Source organism: Euprymna scolopes, chromosome 33 (assembly GCF_053919585.1).
Source record: "Euprymna scolopes isolate OS-2025 chromosome 33, ASM5391958v1, whole genome shotgun sequence".
Classification (NCBI taxonomy): Eukaryota; Metazoa; Mollusca; class Cephalopoda; order Sepiida; family Sepiolidae; genus Euprymna; species Euprymna scolopes.
Genome location: NC_136514.1, coordinates 56,829,401 through 56,847,627, shown reverse-complemented (window position 1 = coordinate 56,847,627; position 18,227 = coordinate 56,829,401). Strand labels below are relative to the sequence as shown.

The following is an 18,227-nucleotide window of genomic DNA, read 5'->3' as shown; positions in this document are numbered from 1 at the left end:
CTTCTTCTCTCTATTTCAGTTTGTATTTCTCCTCACATCACAACTCATTTTTGCAACCCCCTCTTTGTGTTATTACAGGTCTGAATATTCTCTCTGTTTCAGTTTGTATTTCTCCTAACACCACAACTTATTTTTGCAACCCTCTCTTTGTATTATTACAGGTCTGAATATTCTCTCTGTTTCAGTTTGTATTTCTCCTCACACCACAACTCATTTTTTGCAATCCCCTCTTTGTAATACAGGTCTGAATAATGAGAAAATCTGAATTTTTTGTAACAAAAACTTTAAAATAACTTTTAGATTAAATTTTTTAAAACTTCTTTCAGAATAGAAAATCTTTAAAATTTAATAAGGAACATATTTCATATAGGTTTCATTAACAAATATTCAGTACATAACGAGGAAAATAGAGATAAAAATTTCAAAAGGACTGTATAACTGGTTACGGTCAATAGTAGTCCTCGCCAGCGAAAGTCTTTGTTATTGTTATTCTATTATTATTATTATTATTTAAAACATTTTGTGTCCTGTTTTTTTGCATGAGGACTAATTATTATTATTATTATTATTATTATTATTATTATTATTATTATTATGATTATTATTACCCATGATTATTGACTATACTGTTATTAGAATTACTTTGCATTATTATTATTATACTGGTCCTATCGAGATGAACTTTCTATTGAGAATGGCATATTACTCAAAGGTGACAGAATTCTGATCCCTAAATCAATGCAATCAGAGGTCTTGGAAAAGGGGCATTATGGACACCAAGGAAGTGTCAAGTGCAAATTAAGAGCCAAGACCTGTGTTTTCTGGAGTGGCATCAATAATGACATTGACCTAATTATACAGTTTCTTTCTTTTTTTTTTTTTTCGCAAATTAAATTTTACAAGTGACCTTTTTCTTTAAATTTGAATTTTGCCACACAATAGCAATGTAACACTAGAAAATTTTTGTAAAATATAGAAGAAATCCTTATCATTATTATCGACTATTGCTTGTTTTTTGTTTTGCTTTGTAAATTAAACTTGAAACTGTCAACGTTGCATTGACTAATTAAACCCCTAATGACTGAGACAATTATTTTTTTTCTAATACAGTGTGCCAAATAATTGTCTCAATCTTTTAGGATTTACGAGGGGCGTGCAATAAGTAATGCCCCTGACCCACTTCCCAAAGCAGTAGAGCAACGAAACTTGGCACAGTTATTAGTCTTTCTCTACATAGGAACCACCCAGAGTTATGCATTTCTCCCATTGTTGGATGCAGCTCTGGAGACCGTTTTTGTAGAACACCCCAGGTTGGTCCTCCAATCACAACGTGACTTCAGAAATCAAGGTTGCATCATCTGGGAAACGCTTTCCTTTCAAAAACAACTTCATGGCCGGGAAGAGGTGAAAGTCAGAGGGTGCAAAGTTAGGAGAGTAGGGAGGATGGGGAAGGATTTCATAACCACATGCTCGTGCTTCTGATCTAGCGACATGCGAGTTGTGGACTGGAGCATTGTCCTGCAGGAGGAGAGTACCTTTGCTGATCTAGCCCCGCCTCTTGATTTTGATAGCTTCCCTTAATTTCCTCAAAAATGAAGCATAATAGGCTCCTGTCATTGTGGTACCCTTTGCCAGGAAATCTGTCATCACTACTGTCTTGGTCCCAGAAGACTGTGAGCATGACCTTGCCAGCGGAGGGCTGCACCCTTGCCTTCTTTGGAGGTGGTGAGTCCAAGTGCTTCCATTGCATTGACTGAGTTTTTGTCTCTGGATGGACTCAGGTTTCGTCCTATGTAATCAGTCTTTTGAAAAATTTTGACTCATCTTCTTGGCACATCTCCAAATTCATCCTCGAGCACTCAACGCGCTCTCGCTTCTGGAATGGTGTGAGCAACCTGGGAATCCATCTGGCAGACACCTTATGCATATGCAAATGGTCATGAATTATAATTTCCACAGACCCTGTACTAATCTTGACATTTCACATTCATTTCACACCTAATTCAGTTCAAGCACCTGTAAAAAAGAAACCACAATTAGTTCAGAGTTGTAATTTGCCACATAACCCGTAGAGATAGAAATCATTGCACATGCAAAATTTCACCTAGATCAGATAACTGGAAGTGGGTCAGGGGCATTACTTATTGCACACCCCTCGTAATTAAATGTAAAATCGTGTTTAATTTTTAGTCGTGCTGTGCCCGACTTGTGCACTGATTAGTAAAATCAAGTCACGACTAATCTAAAAAATAAACTTGTTTATTTTTTTTTTTACAAAGATTTTCAACATAAAAAAAAACAAACAGAAATATAGAATTGGAAAAAAATAATTGTTTCACTTTTTAAGGAGTTCATTATGTAAATAAATACTTATGTATCTATTTACTATATGCCTTAAGAGAGAATATTTAAAAAATAATTTATTTTTGTAAATACTTTTTATTTGAATCAAAAATATATTTGTCAAAAAAATAACCTATCGGCTGAAATTGTGAGTTAAATTCATTTTATTGTTTATTTTAATTATCACAACATATATATACTAGTGGGGTGGGGTAGCATTTAGCTTTGCCCGGGTGTAAAATATGCTTAAATATGATATTTTAATTTGTCCAGATTTCGTATATATTATTATATAGTCTTGATTTCAAACCTATTAAACGTAAAAATAAACTGAGATGAATATACAAAATGCATAACGATTTTTTCAATTTTCACCCATTTTTGAACCCTTAAAAACTATTTTAACCGATTAAAGACCCATAAAAATAGGTCTACAAAAAATTCAATCATTTGAGGTTCTGTGACTTTTAGTTTTGGAGGAGATAGAGTTTGAAAATATGGAGACAGACATATAGCCTTTTAGATGGGTGTGTGTGTGTGTGTGTGTGTGTGTATATATATATATATATATATATATATATATATATATATATATATATATATATATACTAGCAGTTCAGCCTGGCTTTGCTCGGGCTCTATGTACTGTTCATAACTTTATGTGGATATGTATATTAAAATGTTTAGCTCATGTCCAGGCAACCTATGTCTAAAATTTCAAGTGTTTAGACCCAGAATTGGCAGAGAAGTTTGGTAGAGTCTGCAAAGGTCAACTCTGTAAACTTTGACCTCTTGGAAACCAAATTTTCACCCAAAAACTGATTAAAAGGCCTGCTGCATGTCTGAATACCCTTGATGTAAAATTTCAAATGTTTAGACACAAAATTGGCTGAATAGTTTGTTAGAGACTGCAAAGGTAAAATCTTTTGAACTGTGACCGCTTAGCAGCCAAATTTTCATCCAAAACCCGATTAAAAAGCTTGCCCTATATCTGAATACACTTTATGTAAAATTTCAAATGTTTAGACCAAAAATTGGCTGAGTAATTTGGTAGAGACCGCAGAGGTCAATTTTGATTTTACTTTGACCCCAAATTTGACCCCTTAACATTTATTGTTTTAGGCTCAAATCAAATTAAAAAGTTTGATCCATATCCAAGTAACCTACATCTAAAATTCCAAGTGTTTAGACCCAAAATTGGCGGAGGAATTTGGTAGAGTTTTCAAAAGTCAAATCGTTGAACTTTGAGTCCTTGACAGCCTAATTTCTGTCCGAAAACTGATGAAAAAGATTTTCCCAAATCTCAATACCCCTCATGTCAAATCTCGAGTCTGTAGATTGAAAATTGACAGAGTTGTTTGGTAGGGAAATGTACACACAGGGGCAATTTCACTTTTATAGATATGCTAGCATTCTGCCCGGCTTTTTTGGGGTCCTATGTACTGTTCATAACTTTATGTGCATATGTATATATTAAAAAGTGTGGATATGTACGGTAATACCTTCTATATAATAGGCTTCCTTACCTACCATAGAGAAAAGTCGGTAGAGACCGCAGAGGTCAAGTTTTTTTAAACTTTGATCCCAATTTTGACCCCTTAACATTTATAGTTTTGGGCTCAAATTAAATTAAAATGTTTCACCCATGTTCAAGTAACCTACATCTAAAATTTCAAATGTTTAGACCCAAAATTGGTGGAGGAGTTTCGTAGAGTCTGCAAAGCTCAACTCTGTAAACTTTGACCTCTTGCCAGCCAAATTTTTGCCCAAAAACTGATTAAAAGGCCTGCTGCATGTCTGAATACATTTGATGTAAAATTTCAAATGTTTAGACCCAAAATTGGCTGAATAGTTTGCTAGAGACCGCAAAGTAAAATCGTTTAAACTTTGACCCCTTGGAAGGCAAATTTTCAGCAAAAACACGATTAAAAAGCTTGCCCTATGTCTGAATACACTTTATGTAAAATTTCAAATGTTTAGACCAAAAATTGGCTGAGTAATTTTTGATAGAGACCGCAGAGGTCAATTTTTAAAAAACTTTGACCCCAATTATGACCCGTTAATATTTACTGTTTTGGGCTCAAATCAAATTAAAAAGTTTGTATTCATGTCCAAGTAACCTATATCTAAAGTTTCAAGTGTTTAGGACCCAAAATTGGTGGAGGAGTTTGGTAGAGTTCTCAAAAGTCAAATCGTTGAACTTTGAACCCTTAATAGCCAAATTTATGGCCGAAAACCAATTAAAAAGATTTTCCAAAATCTCAATACCCCTTATGTCAAATCTCGAGTCTGTAGATTGAAAATTGACATAGTTATTTGGTAGGGAAGTGTACACAGACAGACAGACAGACAGACATTTTCACTTTTATAGATATATAGATAGCTAGATATATATATATATTCACCTATTCACCTGTTATCCCTTTTTTAAAAGATGGAATCGCCCAATCATGGAAGACAAAATTCAAGCAAGCCTGACAGTCCACAGAGTTTTATAATTATATAGATAACAATTTATGTATTGATTAATTGCCATTTTCATAACTTCATATATATATATATATATATATATATATATATATATATATATCCTCTGTTATATTTTAAACAGAACCAAGAGTTGAAAAATCAAGAAAACATGTTGACAGAGAGTATGTACTTGACCAGAGGATCTCTCTTTCCTTGGGTGAGTTATTGTATTGCATCATTTCTTTGAAGAGTTTTAAATAGACTTTGTAGTGATATGCAAATTAAGTATAATTTACATATGAGCAGATAGCTCATATTTATAAACCGACACCAACTAGAACAGGTTCTTGTTGAACGCTTGTTTAGCGTTATACACAACATATCAATGGCGTCGACGATAGAATATTCTCTGGTCTTTGAAGACCTGGAATATGTAGATACTTGGATTCGTTGCTTTGCTGCTAATGCGAGAAGCAAAAAGTTGAAAGACAACAAACAATGAGGAGGGGAGAATGAAATCACCGACTTGTTCATTGCTAATGCTGGTTGTGAAGCAATTATGAAGGTTGCTACAATGGTTTACACTTGAGAACTAGAAGAAATGACTTTTGAAGAAATAAGTCAGATTATCAAGGGAAACATGAGGCCAAAGAAAAGACTGGTGATTGGAGAAAGGACCAAGTTTATGGCAATGAAGCAGGAAGTGGATGAACTGATAGTAAAATATTTATTTCGATCAAGAAGTACAAGTAAATATTGTGACTTTGAAAAACTAGGAACAGAAGAACAGACAACAGAAGAAGACTTAATCCAACTAAGTTTGATTGAAGGTATGCATAATTCGGCACATAGATATAAGCTAATGGAACAGTTACAACTTACAAACATGCCCTTGAATATGTGTCTGGAATTTATACAACAGCAGGAATTAATACCTACAACTAAAATATAAAAAACTCCTACAAAGAAATAATGGCTGACGCATATATGGTAGAAACGAAAGGTCTACTTCACAAAGTCTCTAGCTATAGTATCACTGGAAATGTCTTCTCAATTATTAATTGATTTTTCTCTGATAGGTTCATAAGAGTAGTGGTTGATGGGCAGAAATTAGAAGCTCACAGTATTAATGCTGGAGTCCCTCTTCCTGATCTACATCAATGATCTCCCAAATTACATCCTAAGATCATTTGTAGACATTTATGTTGACAACACTACCATCAATGGCAACATTTCAAAGGCTGTAAACAACCGAGTTCTCTTTGATTCTCTCTTCTCTCATCTTGATCACGTGGTTCAATGAGGAAAGAGATGACTGGTTAATTTTAATGCATCTAAAACTAAGCTTCTATCTTTACATCATCAACGGTCTGATCCCTATCTGTCATCAATGGGAATAAATGGCTCTCACCTTGGGGAAACTCCATATTTTAAGAAGCTTCTAGGTCTGACCTTTACTGAGACGGAAAACGGACATCAAATTCGTTGCTAAAGTTGCTGGAAAAATGATGGGATAATTCTACCACTCCAGTAGATATCTCCCTGCTGATGCAATTCTTTACCCGTATAAAAGCTAAGTATATCCAAGGATGGAGTACTGTTGCTATATCTAAGACAGACTTATCCTACCTTGAGAAATAAATTTGTAGCCTAGTGGAGGATGCTCTTTTCTCTTCCCTGCAACCTCCATCTCAGAGAAGAGACTTTGCGAGCCTAGTGCTTGTCTGAGATCCAATCTATGGTTTCGCCTAGCCTGACTTTCATGAAAATACTCATTTAGTTGAAACCACTATCAATAATTTCCCCCACTCTTTATCTGTACCTAAACCTAAACGTACATTCCATGAACAAAGCTTCTTTCTTAGAACTGCACACCTGTGGAACTCTGTTCTGTATCCATGCTTTCCAACTGATGTGATGTGATATGGTTGTCCTCAAGTCCAACGTGAACAAGTTCTTGATGAGCCATCCTGTTAAGTAATCCAAATTTCCATTACTAACGATTACTACAATATTTTCCCATTGACTACTGTACACTCATTAACCCTTATACTCAAGTGGCTCTTGGGCCTTGATAAGTGATGACTCCTTTAAAACAAAAAAAAACAGAGAACTACTTTAATAAAAAGGACCTATACAGGGTGGAACGATAAAGTTGTCGCCCTTAAGAAAACAATACTGCAGCTTTATTTGAAAACTTTTATTGAAACTTTTAAAACTTTTATTGAAAAAATCAATTCGGATAACTTGATTATGTAGTAGAGCTTACATCTACTCAATGTAGCTGCCTTCAGCCTCAACTATTGTCTCTATACATGTCCGGAACTGGAAGCATGCCTTTTCCACAAGCACCAGCAGGAGCTCGGTGAATACTTGGCAGATGTCGCCGATCAAGCTGGCTTTGCTATTGAGAGAGGTCATGTTGGTGATGTTCTCAATGTATGACCAACGGGTTCAGGTCAGAAAAGGAAGGGGGTAGTGAGAGAATAGTACAAAGTCGTAGCACTCCTTCTGAAGGCAAGTTTGGGTCTATTAAGATTAGTGGGCCGGCACGGAGTCCTGATATCACACCCAGAGTTTGCCAGTAGCCACATGGCTGCATCAGAGTATCACCACACTCTTAAGCACATCCAGGTACACTTTGGTGTTGACTTTGAAGTCAATTTCGAACATGTGAGGTGGCATGATGTGACCCTCATTTGAAACCACACCAAAAACCATAATTGTGGCTAGAAACTTTGTTTTCAGCACCCTGAGCATATCTCCGTTATTTGGGGCAATGCATTTTGAGAATGCTAGCAATGGTCCTATTGTCATAACTTGGATTGATAGAGAGCATGAGTTGTGTGCATCTCCAATCTTACTCGTTGAAAATTGTGTCACTTTCAAACATGATAGAAGGTTCCTATCACACTTCGGATTTGTACACAACTGGCCAACTGCAACAAAAAAAAAAGAAAACCGTTTTTCATCAAACAGAAATGGAATCATGTCGTCTTTCCTAGAGTGACAATTTTATTGGTCCACCCCGTATTTTGCTTTTGTTAATCTAAAGAAAACTTTTTACAGAGATTCAAGAAAGGTTTTCTTGTAGTCTTTGTGTAAATCAGACACATGGGTTGTTGATGAAAGTTGTTCAAGAAATGTTCAAAGTCGTGGTAGGATTAGCTACACATTTAATGAGAGTTTTAATGTTAAAATAAAAGTACCAGGTTTTGTTCTGTGTTCGTTGCTTTTCATTTGTGTTCTAGAAGCATTGGTCAAGGAGTTTCATATGGATTGTTCAGATTTAGTACTACTGAAATTGTCACTAATTAGCTACCCTGTGATTGGATGAAAAACAACCAATCACAGGCCACTTTTTTAGAATCTTCACCGAACCCCATATGAAAGTTTTTTATAAAGTCCCTTCCTCTTTTGTCTGTTGTGATCCTCAGAGAAAACATGTTTGTCTTCTGCTCTCTCTCCATCATCTAAACATTGAGACACTTGTGTGGATTAAAATCAGCAACTGAAGGAGAGAGACAAGAAACGACGCAGAAAATATGGTTTGATTGTGAGGAAATTGTTGATTGTCTATTATTCAGCACATCATAGATTTTCAGGAAATAGCAAGTTCATAATTTCTGCAACTCAATCCAATTTATGATCATCTCAGTTGTGGCTACACTTTTCTTGATGTTACAATCTTTTGTCTATTTATTTGATTCGGTTTGGCTTACAGCGTATCAACAATCTATGGATTATTTAATGCCAAACAAAGTTGTCAAATAGGATTTTGTATACAGAACAGATACTTATATTCCTAAAATACACTGCTCTTTAAACATTTACTCCTTGGCATTAGTAATCTTTGTTCTCAACATGATTAACCATCAGCCCTTGCTTTCTAGTATCTATTTGGGGAGAAAATATAATGGAGAAATAACGTTTTTGATTTTTGGAAGATTGAATAATATAAATACTATGACGTGATCAAGCTATTGATCAGATCAGGTACTTTTAATCTTCCGTCAGCCAAATAAAGGGCTGAAGTGAAAGAATGTTTCAGTCATCAAGATCTCATCCTAAGTTATTACCATTCATCACCCACAGTTTTGAGAGAAGGGATTTATACCCCTTCATGGAGTTGTAATTGGCGAATTTGTGGCTTCGCTGACAAGACGATTGCCTATTTGTAACTGATTGAAACAGTTTAGTGGAGAGTAGAGGAGACTGATGAGGTGATGATTTTACAGGTCCGATCTTTCACCAGAATTTTTTGTACACTGGTACCACATATACAATTTTCCAGATATCAGGGAAGTAAGATTCAGCAAGGCGTTTTTTATAGAGTTTAGAGAATCGTCATAATTCTTGCTGCCTATGTGCAATAGCAGGTACATAGGTTGAAGTAAACCATTGGGGAGAGTGGGGGTTACTATAAAATTTCTGCTTGAGGACATGCTTCGATACCTGCTTTGAAACAACAGAGATGGATTGAAACAACAAAAAAAATTTAGCTATATTTTTTCATGACAATGCGATTGAAAGGAATCACTGTATTGGGAAAAACTGCTTAGCCAAAAAAATTTAAGATAAAATTTGACAGAGAAAACAAACATATTTTCTGGAAACACATATTAGATATATGCCTAATTGGCTTGTGGAACAGATTAACATAAAAAGATTTTAGTTAGAAAACTATAGTGGTCAATGAAATAGGGGTAAAATTGACTTTATTATATAGATTGTAAGTTTGGCCTTATATAGCTCGTGTTTTACTCTTGTTTTAAAATATTTTTTAGGATTTATAACGGGTTGAAGCCTTTGTGTACACATATGCACTGTGAATATCAATTTACGTGTCTTGTTTTGTTAGCTTTTATACATAAAATTATACATTGCAGCCCAGAAACTTGGGCTTGAAAAATCTCCTGTCACACTTCTGTCTGAGAATGAATGGAAAGGAATCAAGGAAAAATCAAATGAGCGCGAAGATTCACATCAGCCGTGTGCTATTTGCAAAGAACTGTTTGGAACGGATGCACAGGTAAGATTGAACTTGGTAAATTTGGGGTTGACAGTTCTTATGCATTGTGTTACAATGTAGAGGTGAGAAGTCCTTCTAAATGGTGTGTTGATGTGAGGAAGTCATGCTTAGGTGATAAAAAGTTGGCAGTGGGTTGTCGTGGTAGGCTGACCGATGCCATGGAAATATAAAAAAAGGCCATCATGAATTGACTTGGCTTTACTAGCACGTCTCCATCACCATGATTCAAAGAAATTTCTTGAACCTGCTCTCAGCCAGCAGAACATTCATTGAAATTTCCTGATTCTCCAGTTTTTAAATTTGGTGGTTGAAAAAACGTTTTTAGTCACTTTTAAATTTGACTCCTATTTTGTCCAATGTTGAAATATATATATTTATTGAATTTTTAATTTTATATGAGGCAAAGTCAAATTTAAGTAGTAGTCTATTATATAAAGGGTAGTTGTCTGTGTGTGTCCGACTAAAAGAAACAAGTGATAAAACAAATACTCACAAAGTATGTTCTTGATTGGCATTGCACCGGATGAATGATATAAAAAATTTTTTTAAATTATACATTCTTTGACCCTAAACTGGCACAAATTTCATTAAAGTGGGGGAGGAGCGATTTTCAAATCAGATTATATACTAAGAAAAGGGAAGTAAGTCTAATTTCTTAATCAGTCATACTGATTCATTCCTCAAAAAATCTATAAAAACGGGTTGTCAGTGTGTGTATCCAGAAAGAGGAATGGGCTGGGCAGAGAAGAAAAAGGAATGGAGAGAGGAAGGAAAACTAGAGGAGGGGAAAAGAGATAGGTAGAGAGATACAAGTTTTTAAAATATGTTACACTTTTGTCCAGGGAAATACCAACTAGCTCTGTTAGTTCACAAGAAAAGATAACTCAATCAGGTTAAATCACGGTTAAATCTTCAAAATGGCTATTGACCACTTTCAGTGTACAAAATTTGAAGATCTTGAATAAAATACAAATTACTTGTTTTGTGGACATATGCTATGGACAGCAGATTTGCAATGGGTGAAATATTTAGCTAAGAGGAGAGAGATCACCCACATAATCGGGGGGGGGGGGGTTGAAATTATGTTTGTTGGGCATGGTGTTCCATGTATGATTATGATTCATTTGAGGCTTTCCAAAAATTACAAGCATCCCAGATGATACTCCCACCCCCTGCAAGTCTTTATACTTAGTAATACAGAAAGTTAGGGGTACAAAAGACACACAAGACAGAAATAAAGGATAATATGTGTATTAAATTAATAATATAGAAAAGTCTTTGCAAAACTAATTCTATTTTTCAGCTTTAAGAAGTCCAACTATAATAATAAAAGAAGTTATTTAACATTCAAGAAAATAGATGGCCCTCTGAATGTTAAGATTCAGGTAGATACATTCTAATTAAAGAAGTTTTCTTACTTATTAACTGGACCTGAAAACATTCAAAATAGAGAAAGAATAAGGCTGTTTTGTATCCAAAATTTAGCATTTGTTGATTAGTCAAGGAGAATTGTGTGGGCAATTAAATAGAGCCATATTTAGAATAGGGGGAAGAAAAGAATTATTTTATGGGAGAAAGAGAGGTAAACCTTTTTTTTATAATATATTCTAACAGATCGGAAATAAGAGGTCAATTGGGTTTCTGTGATTATTGAAAGCAAAAAGCCCTTTGATTGCCTGTTTGTGTTTGGTTGAACTTCTGTTTTGATTCATTCAGGCTTAGAATTCTGATTTCTAGTCATTCGTTCCATAGAAAACTGTTATTGTAACCTCATCAAATAAAATCTTGTTACTTGTTTAAACTGCAGTTGTGCTTTTGCTTGGATAGACAATCCTTATGTTGCAACCATGACTGAGACCAAATGATTGACACTGTGACTGGTGGCAAAATCGAGCATTGACTTCAGACGTAATAAAAAAATGGACGATCACAGCCTTTGCAATGTATGTTTTTTTTTTGTTTGTTTTTTTACAAGGTAGTCACCACTTATCAAGGCCCGGAAGCCACTCAGGGATAAGGGTTATTGTAAGTACAGTACGTTAGTGTGGATATCTAAAGTGTCTACTTAAGGGGGCGGTTCATCAGGAATTTGTTTACATTAGACTTGAAGACATCCAAGTTGTAGTCAGGAGAGAAGCAGGCGGACGGAACAGAGTTCCACAGGCGTGCAGTTCTAAGAAAGAAGCTTTGTTCATGGAATCTACGTTTTGATTTAGGCATAGATAAAGAGTGGGGAAAGTTTTTGACAGTGGATTCAGCTAGACGGGTGTTTTTTGTAAAAGATTGGCGAGGGGGGGACCAGAGATTGGAGTTCAGACGAGCACCTGCCATGGAAATAACGATAAAACAAAGATAGGCTTGCAACGTCTCTTCTGTGGGAGAGAGGTTGCAGGGAAGGAAAAAGGGCATCCCCCACTAAGCCACAAAGTCTCAATTTGTTTTCATTAAATGCACAGATTTCCATCTAAAGAATAATAATACTTTTATTATTATAAGGGAAGTAGCTTTTTACTCTTGTTATCATCTCTGATTAAAAACAGTATTGTGGAAAGCAGAGTTATTTGCCTATGGATTTAGGATGAGACATGAGTGGGAAATGTTCAATGGACATTTTCTCAGCAACAGACAATTAAATACTTCCTCATTTCAAAATATTTTTTTTTAATTGTATGTATATAATAGATAATTATTATTGTTGATCTATGCAGAATCGTTTTCATCCAATTTATTTCTTCATATTTGTGTCTTATCATTTATATAAAAATAACAAACACTTTATTTCACTTAAGACATTAATTTTCTGCACAATTACTAGTTTGTATAATAAAATCAGAATCGTTTTTACTGTAGTTACCAAGGATTGTCATTTCATGGAACACTAAAATAAATATATAAAAGGTACTTCTATAAAAAAAGACCTGTTAGGATAATAGAACTAATGAGTAAAAAGTGCAGACTCTTTTTCTGTTTCAGGCAGAGTTACTGCCCATCTTTTGATTCTGTTACCCAAGTGTTTGGAGGTGTATGTTAAGCAAAAAAAAAAAGTGGTATTAGACAAACAGACTCGAACCAATACTCCGAAGAAGGAAAAGAACGTGAAAAAAAATGTGACGTCTTTGCCATTTGCCATCACCAAACTGTCGAAGGTTTAAATTAAGGCTAGTTAATCGAAAAGATGGGATGACTTTCGAAAATATCAACGAAAAAAGCGACCCCTCCTTGTAGAAAACTGCCCAGTTGAGGGTGAAGGAATTAATGTTTTTAGTCAATTTTTTGATATTTGTCATCCGATGGGTCAAGCTTCAAAACGATACTGATCTCGTTAAAATCTGTTGCCTCTGTCGAAAGTTTCAGACAGACATACAAATATACATACCAGATGCTGTATGTAAAATCTATTCAGAGCTCAGGGTGAGGGTATCTGCTGACAAACTACCGATATCAAAGAGATCATCTGGTGCGAATTTGTACACCTACTGCATAGTGGCTTAAACCAAACAACATACATCTTTTTTTTTCTTCCTTCTGCAGTGGCATAGCTAGAGTAAACGTCATCCGGGGTGGTCAAATGTAACCCCACTGACATTGTGTCACCCCCTCCTTTGCTATCACACCTGGGCCCTCCCCCCCTTAGATACGACACTTATATATACAGGCGGCAAAAAGAAAGTCAGCACTTGTAAATTTTTAAAACTGCAAACTTAAGCTAAATTTAATGTAACTGTTTAAACAAACTATACCTCATTTGATTAGTCTTTTATTCTTCTTTAAAAATAACTTGAAATTGAGGAGGCAGAAAGAAACTCCACACAATGGAAAATTGTTATTTAAATGTAACTAGGACATTAATGCAACACAAATACAACAAGAACACAATGAACTAGTTAATATTTAGTAGGATAGCCCTTCTGCAATTTAACAGCCTGCAATCTTTTGGGAATTCCTTGAATTAGACTGCAGCAATACTCTGGGGAAAGGGCAAGGGCATCCCACTTTTCTTTGATTTTTGTCCAAAGTTCTTCCAAATTTGAAATTTTATCATTGCATATCTGTTGCTTGGTGTAATGCCATACGTTTTCGATAGGATTGAGGTCTGGAGATTGTGCAGGCCAATTCAAACACGGAATATCATGCTCTTCCAGGAACCTCTTGACATTGCCAGCTGTGTAAATGGGAGCATTATCCTGCATGAAAGTTGGGATTATCATCCAAATTCCAACCAAAGTAGGGTAGACAATGTTCAGTCAACATATTAATGTACTTGGTCATTAATGACCCACACCAAAACTGAACCTCCACCACCTTGCAGCATTGAAACTGAGCACCTAGGATTAAATTCTTCATCTTTCCTCTGATGGACGTACTGCCTACCATCACTGCCTAGCCTATTGAACTTGCTTTCGTTGCTAAAAAGCACTTTTGATCAATATGAAGAATCATGATCTTCATTGCATCTGACAAAGTCCAGACGGCGCTTTCTGTTCTTTGCAGAAATCATTGGCTTGCGTCTTGCAACATATCCTCACAAATTAAATTCCTTTAATCTGTTCTTGACAGTAGAAAGACAGCACTTTTTAACAAGATTGCAATGTTGTTGGATTTGGGGAGCCATTTCAAATCTGTTTCTTAGGCTGTGGATCTTGATAGCATTGTCTTCCTTGTTAGAAGTAACTCTAGTACGACCAGATTTAGGAGTATAACGAACACTGTCGGTGTTTTGGTGCTTTTGCACGGTCTTTTGTACCGTTTTCTCATCATATTTCAATCTGTGGCCGATTTCTCGATTGGATAAACCAGAAAGGTGGAGATTAATGTGCTCCTGACGATCACTAAGAGGAAGTTGTGGCATATGAACTGAATGTTACATTATATAACCTGGAACAAAAACAATTACTATTAGAGATGCTTTGTTGGCTGTTGGTGGATATTTTAAACTGATTTAGGGGCAATAATTTAAGCTGTTTTTAAGCGATTTTGTTGCTGGAGACTTTCTTTTTGCCTCCTTAATTTGAAGTTATTTTTTTTAAATTGATGTGAACACTAGAATATGTCAATTAAAAGTCAAATATGAACATGTAAAATTATAGAGAAATAATAGGCAAGTCAAATGAGGTATAGTTTGTTTAAACAGTTACATTTTTTGAAAAAATTACAAGTGTGGACTTTGTTTTTGCCGGTACTGTGTATATATATATATATAAAAAATATATATATATATAGACAAATGATTAATAAAACATTTGCAAAAATATACATAGGTTCTATGATAATTCAAAAATTAAAAGAAACAACTCTACAACTAAAAATTTAGAGATTTAAAAAGAATTGAAATCGATCATTGTGTCAGAATTGGTAATTTTCACATATATTTTTTGGAGTAGGAAGGGGAAGGCTACAAATTATATATATATATATATATATATATATATATATATATATATATATATATATATATATAAAGCCATTTAATACTTTTTCCAATTATTTTTCACAGTTAAAAGAAAATGAAATGTCATCAAATGATTTCAAATTAAAAACTACAAAAAATACAAGGTTTACAGTTTTCGATAAACGTCGGCAAAAATATTCTTCAGTTACTAATTTAAAAAAAAAATGCCAAAGTTTCTAATATTTTCGAAAACATTAAAAACTTAAAAACTTTACATAATATTTGATAAATAAATCCTATTTTCAGACTATTTTTGCACCTTAGCCTGGCTGAAAAATTTTGTTGGGGTGATATTGTGTCACCCTCTTTTGCTGTCACCCAGAGCAGACCGGCCCCGCCCCCCTCTCTAGCTATGCCACTGCCCTCCTGTTATTTAGGACTAAAATCCATGTGAATGTTTATGAGCTTATGAAATAAACAGCAAATTGTTGAAGCAGTTTACAAATCAAAGCAAGAAAAAAGTAATGATGCACGCGACATTAAAACATATGAATATAAAACCAGATTTTAAAAAAATTTGTAGCCTTCCCCTTCCTACTTCAAAAAATATATGTGAAAATTACCAATTCTGACACAATGATCGATTTCAATTCTTTTTAAATCTCTAAATTTTTAGTTGTAGAGTTGTTTCTTTTAATTTTTGAATTATCATAGAACCTATGTATATTTTTGCAAATGTAAAAATACACTTGGGGGGGGAGGAGTGATCTATAGATTTTAGTTTTACCTGTAGTTTAAAATCAATAAATATTTATCATTAAATAATTAGCACCAGCAATGGATAATTAAGTTTTAAACAAACAAAAAAAAAAGAAAAAAAAAACAATTAAAAGAATAGTTTTTAACACAAATTTTTTGATTCCGATAACCCCAAAAGTTCTGATTTTCCGAATTCTCGATTCCAATTAATCGTTCCAGCACTAATTCAGCATGGTATGGTGAAAAAAATATTCTCCCCCTCGACATGTTTAATGAAAACTGCATTTAATTTAAAAATGAATGCGTATTGAAAATTTCATGAAAATCTAACCATTAGTTGATTTTTGCTAAATTTTTTAAACACAGGTATGTTTACGCCTTCAAAATGATCACTACATACAGGAATGTTGTTTTAAGGTGTCGATAATGTAAACATGATTTTCATCTCGTATTTTCATTATTTTTGTATGTTGTAAAATTAAAAAAAAATATTACTAGTTTATTTGAATCTTCTTCTTTTAAATGGTTTAAAATTTATGATGATAATATTAAATTAGATTGCAGTTACATAGTGTTACATATGGAGAGGGGGTAAATCTGTGTCGCACATTGGAGGTGCTTACTGTTCAACAATATCTGGGCTATTTCTAGTCTGTTCTGTAAATGGGAAACATTCAGGTTAGTGATAGAATGATTCAAAATTTTTTTCTGATTCCGATACAGTTACTGATTTTGTTCTAAATTCCCAATTCCAACACAATGACCGATTCCGATTCTTTTTAAATCTCAAAATTTTTATCCGTGAAGCTGTTTTCTTTTAACTTTTGGATTGGCATAGAACCCATGTATAATAGGTGAACACACTTTTGCAAATGTACAAATACACTTGGGGAAGAGATAATCTATAGATCTTAGTTTTACTCATAATTTAAAATCAATAATTAGTAGCAGCAAGAGATAATTAAGTTTTAAACAAGCAAAAAGAAAGAGAAAAGGAAAACAATTAAGTTGGCACAAATTTTCCGAAGTGCAAAAGAGATTCAGACAATTGCACTTAAGGGAACAGTGAGGATACTAAAAAGAGCTCTCGGTTGGTTTCAATAAAAAAGCGGGGCAATGTTGGCAGCTGGTTTGGCTGCCCCATACCCAGCATTACAATCTTCAAAGGAAGAAAATAAAAATAAAAAATAAAAAATAAAATAATGTCAAAAAGTTCTGATTTTTTCCAATTCCCGATTTCAATTAATCATTCCAGCACTAATTCAGTTCAATATGGGTCTTTTATAGAAATATCAAGAAAAATATCATATATCATTTGTATACTAATCTATTGTGTATCTTTTTATGTTTAGGTGTTGCTATCCTGTTCCCATGTCTTTCACAAGGTAAGTAAAATCAAGCACATCTTTACAATCACAATAACGGAAAAAAAAAAAAAACCTATACGAGTATTTTATAAATGGGTGAGTTTGGGGTAAGAATGCTTTCCAGAAGTGTGCCTGTTATTTTTTGTAGGGATGGTGTTTATTTGGTAATTGTTGTCTGATAGACCAACACAAAACCTACCTTAAAAAGACTTGTTTTCTATAGGTGTTTAGGTATGCTGAAAACGAATATTGCATTTAAATTTTCTGCAAATAAGTATTTGTCTGGGTATTAAGCAATGTAATTGTTTATGATAAAAGTGGTGGCTATTGTTGTATGCACAAGTGCACATATTTTTACTTAACATCCCGAAAAATACTTATTTGCGGAAAATTTAAATGCAATATTCGTTTTCAGCATACCTCAAAACCTAAAGAAAACAAGTTTTTTAAGGTATATTTTGCGTTAGTCTACTAGGCCATAATAGCAAAAAGGTAGCTATAAAGTAGGTGTCTATTTTACGTTAAATTAATGGAGAAAAGTGATCCCCCACTTTTAAAAATTATAATTTTTTTCATAACTTGGAAATTACTCATTTCCTGGAATTTTGAACATTACTTTCGTTTTCAGCACCCTTGAAAACCTTTCATAGTGGTAATGTTTAGGATTTTTTGAGGGTTGAAAGATACTACACCTTTCCCAATGTTTCAATCATAGTCATTTGTTTTCCTAGTTTTGCATATAAATTACAAAATATCTGATATTTCCCCAAAACCTCTGGCCTTGATGTAGGGGAGACTAAAAGTTACTGCTGTGGGTTCAAATGATCTGAAAAAACAGCAAGGGGAGACTTGATTTCAAATATTTCTC

General features: G+C 34.2%; 1 protein-coding gene across 2 annotated transcripts in view; it reads left to right on the top strand.

Moving 5' to 3' along the window:
• The window catches only part of LOC145258228 (RING finger protein 32-like), a 44,654-nt gene that overhangs the window by 5,506 nt on the left and 20,921 nt on the right, over positions 1-18,227 (top strand). For both annotated transcript variants that reach the window (XM_080116179.1, XM_080116181.1), the window contains exons 3-5: positions 4,955-5,029; positions 9,702-9,844; positions 17,345-17,377. In XM_080116179.1, the coding sequence (XP_079972305.1) occupies positions 4,955-5,029; positions 9,702-9,844; positions 17,345-17,377 (251 nt within the window). The remainder of the gene's footprint in view (positions 1-4,954; positions 5,030-9,701; positions 9,845-17,344; positions 17,378-18,227) is intronic.